Raw genomic sequence first — 15,342 nt, 5'->3', positions numbered from 1 at the left:
ATTGTATCTGTGTTGTCAAGCTTAGCACAGTAATTTAAGTCTAATGTTGCAAGCTAGATAATGTATCTAATGCATAGCAGAAGTCTGAAATCATATAATCCAGGATCTTCATTTAATGATACACTGAGGAGTAGAAATGTAAGTGGGAAAATAAAATATTTTGACAACCTAGAAATACCTCTGTTAAGAGAGAATAATGAAAGCCTGGCCCATTAAAACACTGCAGAAAATGATGATTTAAGTGAACTCAGAATTTCAGTCAAGATGCTTTAAAATTTTTAGGGTTGTATTAATTGAAATTAATTAAATTGTTAGTGCAAACATGAGAAGAAGGCAGCTTAATTAAAGGGTCTAGGATAAAGGCATACAGGTAAAAAGAAAAGTAAGGATAATGGATTTCATTACTTATTCAAGTTAGTATGGTTTTGCAGTTAAGAGTTTTGAATTATCTTGATGTTACATCATGGCACGGAAGATGATGCGCTTTTGAAATAAAACATTGTTCTTAGATACATGGTTGGCTGGCTGTGAACATACCTCAGATTAGTGTGAGGTGTTGTTTCTGTCTGCAGCAAAGTCATCTTCATGGCTTTACAGTGTAAGCTATTCTTCAGTCAAGGTCTGTTGAGATGCTGTTTGTTAAAAATTGGTCAACATTGCCCAGCATCAAAGAGTGATGGCAAATTTTTGACCCTTAACCCACTGACACGATTTTTTTGCTTCCCCTTGAAAAGCCTGTCACATGTAAATGTTTGACTCCATTTTCCATTCTCCGTAGAAGGTGTCAAATTTAAAAGGCTACTAACCACTTCCTCAACCTTCTGTTTTGCTGACTACAGTTTAAATGAAGCACATAAAAATTGGGAGCTTCATGTATGAGTGGGAAGGTCTTTCCCTTGTGTATATGTGTGATAAAAGAACATATATAACAGGCATGTTCTGTTCACCTTACCAGACCAAAGAAATCCTTCTTTAAAGATACATTATTTAGATCTCATTTAGTGTTAAAACCAGCATAAAAATTAATAAACTCTTTTTCTGTAGTATCTCTGTGCTCCTAGACTCTTGTGTATAAAGATTCCAAGTATGGCCAGAATGTGCTGTTGTGCTCAGCATCAGATGGGACATTTTTTAATAGAGGTTATACCTTTTCATTAGACCACTCAATGGTTACTTGAAAAAAATTAAAAACATTTGCCTGTACAGCCCCTTTTCAGATTTCCAGTCTGTTGGTGTGCTTGATGTCCTTGCCTTGATTGGAAAGTTTTGGAGGATCTTAAGTAAATGCTGTAGTTCTTAGAGATGACCTGAAAAGCCTTGTTTGGGCTAAGGCCTTGCTAACTAGCTTTTGGGTACCCTGGTTGCTGCATTAGCCCTTGGCAGGTGCAGGGAAGCTGTATTCTGCTGTCTGTCCTTCTGCTCTTCACTGCCTTTACCAGCATTCACATGTGTCCAAGAGTCTAGACTTTGTGTTCAAAACAACCACAGGAAAAAGCAGTTTGGTTGAGTACTGATGCTATTGTGCTAAACCTCACTAATGATGAATTCCTCAGATTGATTGCACCTAAATAGGTGTTTTCCAAGTCTTTACTTACTTTCTTTAAGAGAATTTTATTAAAGAATTCTATGACACTAAGAGACTGTTTATTTATTTTCTTGGATATAGTTAAGAATTACGATGTATTGAATCTTGGGTTCTGTCCTGTGTTCAGTGAAAAGTTTTGGTTAATATGCATGGGAAAAGATGTTTCCTTTTAAGAGTCAAGGATATTGCTTAATAAATTGTCTTATTGTCTTAAGTGGTCATACTATTCTTAAATAATGTTTCCAAGATACTGGAACAAATACAGACATGAGATTATTGTGCCACAGAAATGAAAGAATACACGAGCATTTGTCTGCTTAATCAGCCCTATCGTTGAAACACCATCCCTTTGTTCTTGCTTCTTGGCTACAGTGCTAAAGTAGAGCAGGACACACAGGATTTTCTCAGCTGACCTATAAAGCTATTAGAGCCCCAGGTTTTAAAACTGGGACATAGACAGCCATAGAAATATTTTAATAATCTTTTAATAATTTGTATGGGAAGTGTGTTTACCAATCACAAGTGTCCATCCGTAAAAGGCTATTTTTTTTTTCTTTTTGTAAAATTATGTAAGTACTTGAGAAGTATTGTCATAGTGGAAGAATATTTCACTTGAGAACAGGTTTGAATGGAACCTGGGGAAGTTTTTGGCTTTCTAGAGCCAGGGAGCAAAATTGGCTTACACTCAGTTCCAGTGTGAACTTGGGGAAAGTGAGGAATCTGTAAGTCTTGGGAGGGGAGGAGAACTCCAACAAAACAACCCAGCCCAACAAACAGTAAAAAAATTTTACCATGGGTCGGCCCTGAAGCCTGATGACAGTAGAAGAGACTGTAGGAAACAGAGCCATCTTTACAGAAATGGTTGTGTTACTCTGGCAGACTTATTAGGATCCTCCCAAGACATCAGATGGGAAAACATTCAGTACCCAGTGCAACTCTGTAGGACCTTTGTGTCCCAGTTTTCAGTGGGTCTGGGACATAACAAATGGATACCTTCAGTAGTTTTAACTTTGGCTCAAGAGCAGTGAGGTCACTCACCCTCCTGATCATTAGTAGAGGGGAGAGGAGAGAAGTAATTGTTGGATAATTTTTGCCACTTTGGTGCGTGCTTTAAAAAAAGTTTTATTTATAATGAAATTTTTATACAACATTATAAGAAGCTGCTTTTGGGCTAGAGGCCGATGATGTGCATTAGACTAATAATACATTGTACTTGAAAAATACTACTTGTGTGTTTTAAGCTCTGCTCTGTCATTGCCCACTTCTGAGGGGTAGTACATGTTAGTTGGAATATATTTGGAATAGATGTAATAATCATTAATTTTGAAGGATCACAAATGGAAAACCTTAAATGGCACTAGACAAGGACTTTTTTTCCATAGTTAGACCTAAAATTTGTATTTGGTTGACTATTATGAACAGTATAGGAGATAAATACCTACTAAGACTGCTTGTATTTATGAAGTGTTTAAACTTAGCAGAATTTAATGAGGCATTCCTGCTAGAAAAAATGCCACATGTGGTACATTATTTTTTGCAAATAATGAATGTTTTTACAAGAAACAAACAAACTAGCTAATCTTGGCAGAAAATCATTAACTGTGAATCGTATCAATATATGCCAAGGATGTGTTCAAGATGAGGTTACATAAAAGGTTCATGAAGTGAAGACCCTGACGTGCTTGAGCTGCATGGCTGTAAGGCCTTTTCCATCTCTTTAATCTTTTCTTACAGAAGTTAAAGCTTCAGGTTTTCTGTACCAAGTCTTTTGGGTTACTTTATATTAGCTCTTTGGAGATGAAGAATATCTGGCAAGAAGCATAAAGGGTTGAACGCCAGCATATGAACTGCTAGAAAATGTAACAGCTGCTCAGAGTTAAAGTAGTCTCATGCTTGACTTGCCCAGTAATGCCATCCCACAGAAAATTATAACACCAGCTTGGGAATTTCCAGTGTTTATACAGACGTAACATCCAGTTGGTAAAATGTCTGTCTTTCCGAATTCTCAGAGGGTATAAAGTACACTCTCTGTGCACTGTATAGTGGCTCTGCTCTCACACAGTGACGGTGATGAAGGCAAAACAGAGTTTAGAAGTTTGGTGTGTCACATCAGGGAGATTTCCCAGTTCAGCTTTGCTGTCAGGGAGTATACTAGATTTTACTTTTTTTTTTTCTTCATTAAAAGGAAAAGGTCACTCTGGATAGAGCAGTAATGAATGGAATAAGGAGCAGTGGTCCAGCTTCTCTCTCACAATGTGATGTACAGTGAGCACTGCAAAAAGCCACAAAAACTAAGAGAGCTGCCATTCTTTTGGCCTCTAGATAAGCCATCTCCAAAAGGATTTGCTATCTGTTATGAAAATGAGTGAATAGATACTGTTAAATGAAGATTCTATTCTTCAATTAATAAGTAATTTCCATTCTGGAGTAGATAATTTATGCCTACTACCCAGGCAGCAATTGTGATTAATATGCTGCATTAGTTACTTGAGCAGATAAAATCTCCACAGCTAAAGATCTTGTTTTCATGCAGATAAGGCTGATAGGAATATCAAAGGAAGATAAAACCTCAAGAATGTGATGTAATGCACAGAGCAAGTTATACCCTGTCAAAACTGTAAAGTCTGAACAAAATGTTATCAGATTTTCCTGTAAGGGAGGTTGGAAGAAAGGGTTATATATACTGGGACACCTCAAGCTCCACACATGATGGAAATGGAACTGACTGGTTTTGGCAAATAGAGTGTGATGGCTTGTCTTTCTATTTCTACCTACAGGAGAGTGGTGCTTTTTTTAAAGGACATCCTGTGTCTTATAAGGCAGCATTGGCCAAACACCACCATTGACAGCAAGTGGGGTTTGGAGTTTCATATTAACCAAGAGGCACTTCTCAGTGTTTTCTTTAGTCTGCATCTAATAAACTAAACTCTGGTTAAATAATTTTGTATCTCATTGACTTATACATTAAAGTTAAATTGCTTTTGTATTTATTCTGTTAAATTAGAAAAAAAATCAAAAAGGTTTCCTGGGGTCATTTAATTTAACTTCTATTACTACACAAGTTTCCACACTCTTGTGTTCAGCAGACTATGCTTATTTGTCTGATCTCAACATCTTCTTCCAAAGTTGTATCCCAGTGTCCCAGACACATATTTGTCAGTGTAGCAAATCCTTAAATCCTTTTTAATTTTTTTTTTTTTCTTGGCCGGTAACAACCTTCTTCTCACTGGCAAATTTGCACTTTCATTTTAAGATGCATAATTAAGCATTTGGGTCGTACAGAACACTAAGATGGCTGGTAATAAGCAGTAACTAGAATGAATACATGTAATCTGAAAACTATTCTCTTGTAAATTAATGGTTTTGTCCACAATAGTTTTAATCTAAAAAATCACATTAATGAGAATTTTATGGAATAGAAGTTGGTTTTTTTTCTTGCAGTATATAGAATCATGAAGGTAGAAAAGATCTCTAAGATCGTCAAGTCCAACTGTCAGATATGCTGTTGTTTTCTTTATGTACATGAGATGTAGATGAGACAAAGTACTGTTGCTCTGGGAGTCAATTGTCAAGTAAGATTTTAATTTCTTCAAAGTTTGGTAATCACTATATATACTTCTATACTTGATTAAAATTAGGATCTTTTTTTCCTCATTCTAACTATCTTGCACCATTTGGTTTAACATATGGGCCATTAGTCTTTTCCTCGTTAGTGTTTATTTGGTTATCAATTACCTGTTCTGAAATATGTGGTAGAAGTATTATTTCAGTGTATCTTTGTGGGGGATAATCTTTGGTCAATTGTATGCCCTTTAAGCTATGTTGTAAGCAAATATTGTGTAGTTTTCTGCCATAACTGTGACTTTGTTAAATGCTGGACTGCCACTGTACAAATTGGATTTTGAGACTCTAATTTTGGTTTAAAGAAAACATATCTCCAGATTTTACCCTTTTTAATGGATTATATTAATGCATTGTTTTTAAATGTGAAGCATTTTATCTTACTGTGGTTATACAGGTTGAGAAATTGTGCAGAAACAAAAACCAGAGCAATTTGATACAGTAAATTTTATTAATTATCTTCCTTCTTTTGTAGATATTTGGGCAATCGGCTGCATATTTGCTGAACTGTTGACTTCAGAACCTATATTTCACTGTCGCCAGGAGGATATCAAAACAAGTAATCCTTTTCATCACGATCAGCTAGACCGCATTTTCAGTGTAATGGGATTCCCTGCAGGTAATTTATTTTCATTAAAGCAGCAGACATAGTGCTACTGAGTTGTTTGTTTGTTGGGTTTTTTTTCTAAAGGAAATTACTAGTTGTTTTTATAGGTACAAAGCAACTGTCAGTTTGATGGATTTGGAAATGCTGACAATTAAAGAACAATAGCACTGGCCAACAAATAGGAAGTCAAACAACTCCTGTAGTTGTTTCTTCCTGAGTATTACTTAACCTACACATTCAGAACTGTAAATGCTTTTTCTTTTTTCTGCACTACCATAGATAAAGACTGGGAAGACATAAGGAAGATGCCAGAATATCCAACTCTTCAGAAAGATTTTAGAAGAACAACGTAAGTGATGATAATGTAACAACAGCTCATTGAGTGTGGTGGAGGCAGAAATCGGCTCTGACTTTTTGGGGAGGGGGTTTTGAAGTATTTGGATTCAAACAGCTGTCCTGTTTGAATTAGGTGGTTTACTTGAATGGTGTTCTCTCCCTCAGCTGCTTGTTAAGAACATAACTGAATAACCTCCTCGTTTCTCTAGAAGGGGTTGTCATAAGTGTAATTTAATCTATGACAGACGCAGACAAATGAGCTTGCTTAACCCATTTCTATTACATGTTCAAGATAACTTCATTCATTTTGTGGGAGAAAGAATAGGGAAGCACTGGTATTTTTGACAAGCGGGTATGTGAAGACAGCAATGTGTTGGACAGAAATTTCTATTGAAAGTAACATGTTCAGTAGGTTGTGATGCAAAGCCTGTCTGGGATCTGCGAATTTTCCACTTCTACTGTTTCCGGTGCTTTGGCTAAATGAGTCAAGTGGTGATAATTGATCAGAGCTGGTAAGGAGTCACATGGACTTCTTAAAGTAAGGTAGAGGACGCGGATTTGGGAGTTTTTGGATTCTGTTTCCAGCTCTGACATGGATTCATTACACTGGCTTTATATAAGATATGAAGTTTATCTTTTCTTTGAAGCTTCTTTCTTTTGAAAATGTCTTTAGATAACGTCTGGAGTCGTAAATTGAAGGCAAGGCACAGGTTATAAGTATTTAGAGCATTTTTGAGTTTGGGAGCTGTAAGGATTGTATGATTTTCTGCAGGTTGGGGAGACAGAATGGTAATCTAACTGCTCTGCCAAGTTTTAACTGGATGCAACTTAATAGCTTAAATGTTGAGCTGTGACAAACTGCTGAACGCTTTCTGTGGCAGAGTTGCTTTAGAAAAATAGAGTATAAACTTCAAATTGTCTCTGTCGTATATCCTTATCAACAGCTTATCCATATACTATAAAAGTTGCCTGCTTCATGGAAATAATCTTTACACAGTTGATTGCTCTCCAGTTGGTGAAAAGCACACTTTATGTGTGCAACTGCTAGGTAAATATCTGACGTGTCTTCTGATAGCAGTTCTTTTTCCAGTTTACTTACTGAGGGTTGGGAAATGTTTCTGTGGTCACTTGATAGAGTTACATGTTTTTAATGCACTATTATTTCAGACATGTCTTTCTTTAACTGTATTTTTCAGATATGCCAATAGTAGCCTCATAAAATACATGGAGAAACACAAAGTCAAGCCTGACAGCAAAGTTTTTCTTTTGGTAGGTGCAACTTGAAAATTGCTGTGATGACAGGAATGAAATTGCATTTCTTAAGCGTAATATCTGTATCTGTTCTCCTATCTCATTCTAATGAACCCCAATGTTAAAGAAAGCTATTTATCACTAACTGGCCATTTTTGAAATGTGTTTTCTTCATACACATTTTGCTTAAACTGCTGGTATTGAAGATCTGAGAGTCTTCTCTAATTAAGATCTGCAAGACACTTGGATACCCAGCCTTACCTTTAGGTCTCCTGTGCAAATAAGAGAGTGAGTATGATATATGTCTTGATTCTGTATGGCTTCAGAGAGCTAAAGAACCCCCAAAAGCTAAAAGAGCTTTGTGAAGAAAGGGAAGAGGAAAGGAGAAATTAATTTCTTGTAGTAATTTGGTTTTCTTTTTCTTCCCTCTGAGAGTAGTCCACCACTGTTCTGGCAATGATTCCAGACAAAATCCCTAAATACATATTTGCTGGTTGCCTAGTCGAGTCATCCGTTGTAGGCCAACACAGGGTTTCTCTGTCTAATACTGCATCATTTCTGGATGCCTCTGTGATGACTTGGTGCTGTCTAAATTTAGGAACGATGTTCAAAGTGACTTTGCTAATGCCATGTACAGGGAGGTCTGTAATGAGGCTCTTAGGGCAGCTTGAGTTTCAGTGGTCTGCTTTCAGTTACAAATTCAGCATAGCAGTCATCTCTCTATGTCCTGGCAAAGATTTGCTCTTTAACTCGTTAGTAGTCGCTGGATGATGACACAAATAGCTGTGGAAACAGAATAGGTTGATACCAAGTGGGTGGAAGGGAAGAATTTCCATAAGAAGAGTGAGACTTGATGAAAAAAAAAAGAACTAAAATTTCTTAAACTCAACTTACTGGGCATCCAGTGGAATCACCTGGAGGGTAAGTCTAACTGAGAAGATGACAATTTTAAGAGACATCATTAGTTAGCACATGAATTTCCATGTTTTCCTAGTAAAAGTGAAATCCACCAGAAAACCTGCTTGCTGTCAGCTTATACTGCTAATTCATCAAGGCTGAACACTGAGTTGAGAGTCGTCTTGGGTGGGTAGGCTGCTTTTCCTAGGGGAAATATTAACCAGATCTCTAAAGAACACTGAAACTACCATACTCTGCTGTTCTTTCTGAATATCATGAAGAAGACTTAGTTCACTAAGGAGGCTAATTTGTTAGATTTTTCTCACAGTTCAAGGAGTGAATAAGGGTGGTTTAATGATCAGCCACAGAGACGGAGGCTGATCTCAAATCGGGTAGTCTCCCAGAGCTCTGAATAAGAATGCCCAGGAGTGTGGACTACCTTCCTGATATCTCATTGCTGTACTGGGGAGGTTCATGTATTGTGAAGCAGACTCCCTAAAACTCCTTGTTCATATCCAAGGTAGTTATTTTTATGAGGTAACCTCCATCTTGCAGGGTGACCTCTGAAGACATCTGCTTTGAACAGTCATTGATTGAGACTGTGCTAATGAGTGCAGGAAGTGTGGTGCATGGGGAACAGATGGCATCAAGTAGATAAGTGCAGGATAGCAAGTGACTCTTGACAGAGAGAATGATATTATGCCATTCTGCTGATTGACATTGAATGATAATGTCTACGTGAAGGGCAGAATGTTTTCCATTCAGGAAGAGGCATCTGTTCTTGCTGTCCTGGAAGAGTTAGAGGCATAGTATTCATAGCTGCCATGTCAGGCCAGTGGAGCCTGAGAGCGAGCGAGCTTGAGACCTACTGGGAAGTATGAGATTTTGATGAAGTCTAGTCTCATTGGTTTCCTATGTTGTCTTAGCAGCTGCTGCCCTGAAAGCAAATTGTTTCCAGACATTTTTTTATTCATTTTCCCCAGAAGCTACAGATAACCAGACTTTCTCAAAGAAGTTGGTTCACAGTAGCATCACTGATAGGCAGGTTATCTCGCTGAGAGGGATGTTGTGTGTGGTATTACTTGGAATGGGCAAGCTGATTGTATCCTTGCAAGTGAAGCAGGAATGCTAAGGGAATGACCAGATCATTAAAAGGGCCAAGATATCATCAGGTCTTCTGCTGCAGTACATTAACCTTACCCTATGAGTGACAAAGAATACAGGTCATGTTTGGAGACAGTTCATGATGACAGTGTTATATGGCAGAAAACTGGAGGAGCTTTCTCTTGAGTAGGGCTGCAGCAACTGGGTCTGAGGAAGGAGTCCAGGAGGCAGAAGCTGATGCCCTGTAGTCTTCTGTCAATGATGACATCTGGTACCAAAGATCAGGAGTGGCCTTGTACAGAATATGCATGTTTGTCCCTGCAGTCACGGTGGAGGAACTGGGAAATTTGCGTAACCTGTAGTGGTGCCAGAAGCTGCTGTAGCTGACAAAAAATTTTCACGTAGGGAAAGGTGATTTGAAGTAAAGATATTGAGTACCAAACTATTGTCTATACCGTGTTGTGTGAGGTCACTGTGTAGAGAGCCAACATCACATTTAGAAGTTCCGTTTGTTAAGGTCCACAGAAAATGTAGGGTTAGAAGTTACGTCACTGCACAAAAATACAGTAAATAAGTGCCCATTCAAACCCTCCAGGTGTGTACAATGCAGGAATATCTGGAGGTGTATCTAGGCAAGCAGCAGAAATCCATTTAGGAGTTAGTTGCAAATGAACTGATAGGTGGAGAGACAGCCCAAATAGCTCTGTTTTGTTGTCAGTCTGTTGCCCATAAAGTATGGGAATAAAAAGAGTTGGGAAGGAAATGGCAAAAGTACAAAGAATTTTGAGACCTTATCTATCAAGTAGGGTTAACTACAACTATTGAGAAAGATGATTCCCTGTATTTCCTTTTTTGAGGAGGGTGAGTGTTTTTACTGAGGCTCTTTACTGTAGCATATATATAGAATATGAAATTGTATGTTAGGTTTTTAATTTATTGGAGCAAAAAGCCCTAAATACCCATGCCAAAATCACATTTTTTTGCTGAATATCCAGGCAGTTTTTGTTGGAGACCTGAAAGAGAGTTTGAGCTGAGATGTCCTTCGCAGAAGGATTTTTATTTTCACTACTGGCTTGAATTAAGAGAGCATTGTGTTAGAGCAGGATACTGTATAATGTAATTTCAGCACCCAAATTTCCTACTGTAAATTTATCAGAATGTGATAAGTAAATAACTATTTAAAATGATGTGATATGCCTATAATTCCTGTTTTATACTACTAATATATTGTAATCCTCTTTTATAGCCTGCTGCAGTCAAAAGCATTCTGGCTAATAAATTTGTGCTTGTTTTCCTCCTAGCAAAGAGGAAAGGTTACTAGGAAGGGTCTGCTCCTCCTCTTTTTTATTTTGGTACCAATTAGACTGGGTTTGGGAGCTGCATGAGTAGCAGAGTGCTCTGATTCTGGAATATTGCCAGTGCAAGAAATGAAGATTTATTGTTTCCATCCCTGAAGCGGAGATATGGAGAATCCTGGTCATGTTCAGTCTGTTCTGACACTTTTTTCCTTTTGTGTCAGCAGTGTAGAACAGTATAAAAGCTATGCGCACATACCACAAGAAAAAGCTGTTATTTAGAAATGATGCTTTATGAACCCGTGACAGCTGAATTTAGCGTTGCTTTAGTGCAGTGGTTCAGCCTGAGCAATTAATATTGCCTGGTACACTTAACTGTTTATTACATGAGAAGTACTTCACAACCACAGTACTTTGATGGATGTGCATTGTAGTTCTTGGGAATTTCACTGAACAAGCAATGCTAACTTAGGCTTGTCTGGACAAGCCAGAAATAATTTAGTAATCCACAATCCAAGACATACAAGTCATAGTTTGAAAAATGATAGTTTGTTAAGCTTTTTGCCATTTTTAATGTTATGTTTTGCAGCTTCAGAAGCTTCTTACTATGGACCCTACCAAGAGAATTACCTCAGAGCAGGCTTTGCAGGACCCTTACTTTCAAGAGGATCCTCTGCCTACATCAGAGTATGTATTCCCTCTTTTGTGCACGTTGGGGTGACTTCCTTCTGCTACATGCTAGTCCCTGAAATGACATGATAGCTGAAAAATTCACAGATACCTACCTACCTGTGTCCATAAGAAGTAGAAGCTCAGGCATGCTCATTAGAAGCTGCAAGTGTAGTAAGAAGTGTTTGTATCTACTGGTGCCAGAACTGAGTGGTCATGAAAAATAACCCAGTACTGCACTAGTGTTGTAATTCTGAATGTGCTACCAAAGCCAGAGTGACAACATTACTGCAGTATTTAGAGAATCAATCTCTGCCCTCTTCTGTTCTGCCTTACACAGCCTCAGAGCCCTGTTCTCCATTGCCTGGTTGATTGTGCCTCTCCCTAGGAGTGGGACAGTTCTCTGACCTACAGCCCATTCCCATGCCCTCTTTCACAGGGTAACAGTATGGGAAAAGTGAAGAGATAAATGGCTGCCTAAAATCCCACAAATCCCTTGTTCAGAAGGCTTGAGAGTACAGAATTTATATCTCTGTATATTTTATTGTCATGAAAAGTTCAAATGATATATTCAGCTCCAGCTGGCAGACTTTGTCAGTTTCTCTTCCCAGTTTTCAGAAGCATGGTGGTGCACAGCATTATGATCCGTATGAACTTGATGCAGGTAGACTTCTACCTTTGCTTTCACTGTTTCCTCAACTAGCAGGCAACACTAAAAGGAGGGAACAGTCACTGGAATGAAAAAGGAGTCTAGTTGAGACTAGTTGGATTTTTAAAATTTCTTTTTCTGTTTGAAAAAATCAAACTCTACATAGCAGCAAGATTAGGAACTGTTTACACCCCTCTAAAAACCACGTCATGTTGATTGTATTCTGAGTGTTGGCACAGAAATCTAAGAAATTTATACTGGTCAAGACCTACCAGTAATTTTCTGCTTAGTGTTTATCTGATGCTATCCTGTGTAGAGCTGGATAGCTCCCCATGGATTACAGGATAACAGGATGATAAACATTAAGGAATGTTCCAAATGCCATTGGCCAGATGAATTTAAAAGCGATCTTTTTTTCCCTAAACAAGACCTGAGAAGCTTTTTGAAAGTAACTCTGCAGTTGTAATTGGCAAATATATTGAAGCCTGTTGTAAGCCAAGGCAGGCTCATAAGACACTAATACTCTTTGGATCAGTCCCTTTATTCAGTGAGCCATGCATGTTCCAACTGGGTGTTGTGGAACCTCTGACACTGCGTTTGTTCATTTTACCATCTGGATCAACAAGTGGTCGTTCTGGCATTTGGGCATGTTCAACCATGCCATGATTTCTAAATGACAGCCTTGTGCCAACAGCAAAGAGATCTGACATTACAATCAGCACCTATCTTGGGTGCTCACACTGCCACTCACTTGTGGAAACAGGATTCGTCGGATAGCAGAAATGAAGTTGTGTGACATGCATTTGTTTTTAACATAGTGTTAAGGAAATGTATGCCATATGTACATATTTGTGGAGTGTTTACTGTTTACTGTGTTTCAGTGTGTTTGCTGGCTGTCAGATTCCATATCCAAAAAGAGAATTCCTCAATGAAGATGAACCTGAAGAGAAAGGGGATAAGGTATAATAAACTCCTTTTTTTGGCTATTTTTTTTACTTCTAAGTATGCAATAAGAAAGCATGATGGTGCCAAATGGAAAGTACTGAAACATGAAGAGTTAACCAAAAATGTGTTTCTAAGGCAACGCTCTCTTAAAACTGCTTCTCAGACAGTTGAAAAGTGTCAGATGACTTGGGGTGTCTCAGGTGATATCACCAGCATGGTTTGCCCTGACCTGTGGGGAATGAGCTGGAGGGTTCTTCTGTCAGCAGTAGCCTGCTCTCAGTTGCTGTCCTTCCAAGACCTTGCTATCTCCTCCAGCATCACATGATGAAAATACGTTGTGAGCAAATGAAAAGAATGGCATTTTCATTGTATGACTGGCATACATCCAGCCATTTGAATGTAGATGGCTGTTGGGGTCTCAAATAAATAGTGGCAGGCTGCTTCTGGCACTACATCAGAACATTTCATCCATCTGCACACAGTTTCCTGATCATGTTTTAAGGGCCCGCAGACAAAGGAGTAATAAGGACTGTGAACTGTTCTGGTAGCAGCAATCTGCTCTGAATATTCTCTTTCCCATAGCCCTGTAGACATGGGCAAGAACTTGTTTGTGTGCATAATAAATTTTGGTGTGTTTGCAACATAATCTGATCTGCTTGGTGCGTGTAGCTCAGCTGAGCTACGTGACCACAGTGATTGTCCCATAGTGCTGTGAAGGCTGGACAATGGTGCTACAGTGTAGGAAACAGTGTGTTATTTTCACTGAACAGGGTACAGTGAGGCACCAACAGTGATGTATAGCTAACAAAAGAGAAGAGAACAGTCTTGAACTGTAGTTATCTGAGGACTATGTAAGAAGGACCGTTGTCTTTTGGAAAAACCATTTGACTACATGAACGTTCTGTTTTCAGTTTTCTGCGTAGCATGACTAACTAGGAGTTTAAAACTGTATTTCAGAGAGCAAATGTTGTTTTCAGAACAGATATTGCAGATTCTTCTGTACCGAGAGCAAGTGGTAGTATCCCTGAGTTTTGTGTCCAGATAGTTTTTTCCAAAGGAGGAAACAGGCTCCTGAGCAAAAATAGTCATGATACTGATTTGTTTGTAATTGTTACTAGTTTTGCTTCAACTCTTACAGCTTCAAAAAACAAGAAGAAACCTTATGAATTCAAATTACTCTGGCTTTTTTATATTTAAGTCCATGTACTTAAAAGTAAATTTCTGTCTTTTCCCTGGGAGTGTTGCAGGGATGATGACAATAGCATGCTTATATTTAAAACAACCAATATATAAATGGTCTTTGAGATTGTTGAGGACAGTCAGGTATTTATGCACACTCCAAATTAAACTTTTTTTAGACCATTTAGGTAATATAAGTCACACATTACTCATTGAATGTGTTCCCACAGTGTAGAAAGTGTGGAGGTAAAAACTGTTCTGGGAAGTTGGATCTGTGCCATGTTTTGTTGCTTTATGACATAAATGAAAGGGGGTTTTGGGGTTTTTTTTAGACTGGTTCCTTACTGGTTTGTTTTTAAAATTGTAAATATCTGTATAGTCATTTGGAAACCTGGAGAAGTTGTCTGTGTTTGTTTATTTGGAACTTGCATCGGAAGTAACACTTAGCATAAGCATCCATTCTCCAATATTGTTAACTGTTAGTCAGCAAGGCTAAAATGAGCGTTTGTAAAATATTTAAATTCTGTTAGGCAAGTTTCTGCTAGGTTTGTTTCTAGGTAGGACTGAAATTTCATTTTGGTAATTTGTGCCTGAGAGGTGACATATGGTAATGTGTTGTTAAGTGTAGGCCTTTCACAAGTTCAGTCATTTAGGAACTGCCATGAGCCAGACTGACCTGAGGACAGTATTTTTGCTGGCGAAAGCCATTTTTGTGCAGTAAGGCAGGGCAGCCAGACCCCAGCTGGAGACTGACAGAGCAGGTCTCAGTCTCTACCCAGGCAGCAGCAGCAGTAGTTCCACACAAGAACAAGCTCAGGCTAGTCAACTAAATTTTGTGCTAAAATCTGAAGCACAAAACCTGGGACGTACAATAAACTCTTGCCTTTATTTGTGAGAGTCCCTTCCATATTTGTTTACACATTAAAAAATTGCAGTTTTTCAGCTCACACAATAGTAACTGCCTTACTTGCATCCGAACACTCCTATGAAACCACAAATTTCAGAATTCTAACACAAAGAGTACCTTAGTTATTGGTGTTTTGTTTGTGTCAGTGAAGCTCAAACCATTATGAAAAATAAATTGCTTCTTAATAGCTTTTTTTACAAGCTAGTTTGATTAACTTTTTAAATGATTGAAGTTTAAATCTCCCAGGAAGTAGAACCTGACTGAGATGAGATTTGAGGACTACATGCAGGAGGATAG

The 15,342-nt window shown here is 38.2% G+C and overlaps 1 protein-coding gene across 3 annotated transcripts in view; it reads left to right on the top strand.

Annotated features, from left to right (window-relative positions):
* Window positions 1–15,342, top strand: part of CDK19 (cyclin dependent kinase 19) — a 128,680-nt gene that overhangs the window by 104,472 nt on the left and 8,866 nt on the right. For all 3 annotated transcript variants that reach the window (XM_032101482.1, XM_032101481.1, XM_032101483.1), the window contains 5 exons: window positions 5,682–5,825; window positions 6,093–6,162; window positions 7,346–7,418; window positions 11,286–11,383; window positions 12,896–12,974. In XM_032101482.1, coding sequence (XP_031957373.1) covers window positions 5,682–5,825; window positions 6,093–6,162; window positions 7,346–7,418; window positions 11,286–11,383; window positions 12,896–12,974 — 464 coding nt within the window. The remainder of the gene's footprint in view (window positions 1–5,681; window positions 5,826–6,092; window positions 6,163–7,345; window positions 7,419–11,285; window positions 11,384–12,895; window positions 12,975–15,342) is intronic.

This window comes from Corvus moneduloides, chromosome 3 (genome assembly GCF_009650955.1).
Source record: "Corvus moneduloides isolate bCorMon1 chromosome 3, bCorMon1.pri, whole genome shotgun sequence".
NCBI lineage: Eukaryota > Metazoa > Chordata > Aves > Passeriformes > Corvidae > Corvus > Corvus moneduloides.
Note: the sequence above shows the minus strand (reverse complement) of the source record. Positions and strands in the feature narration are given on the sequence as shown.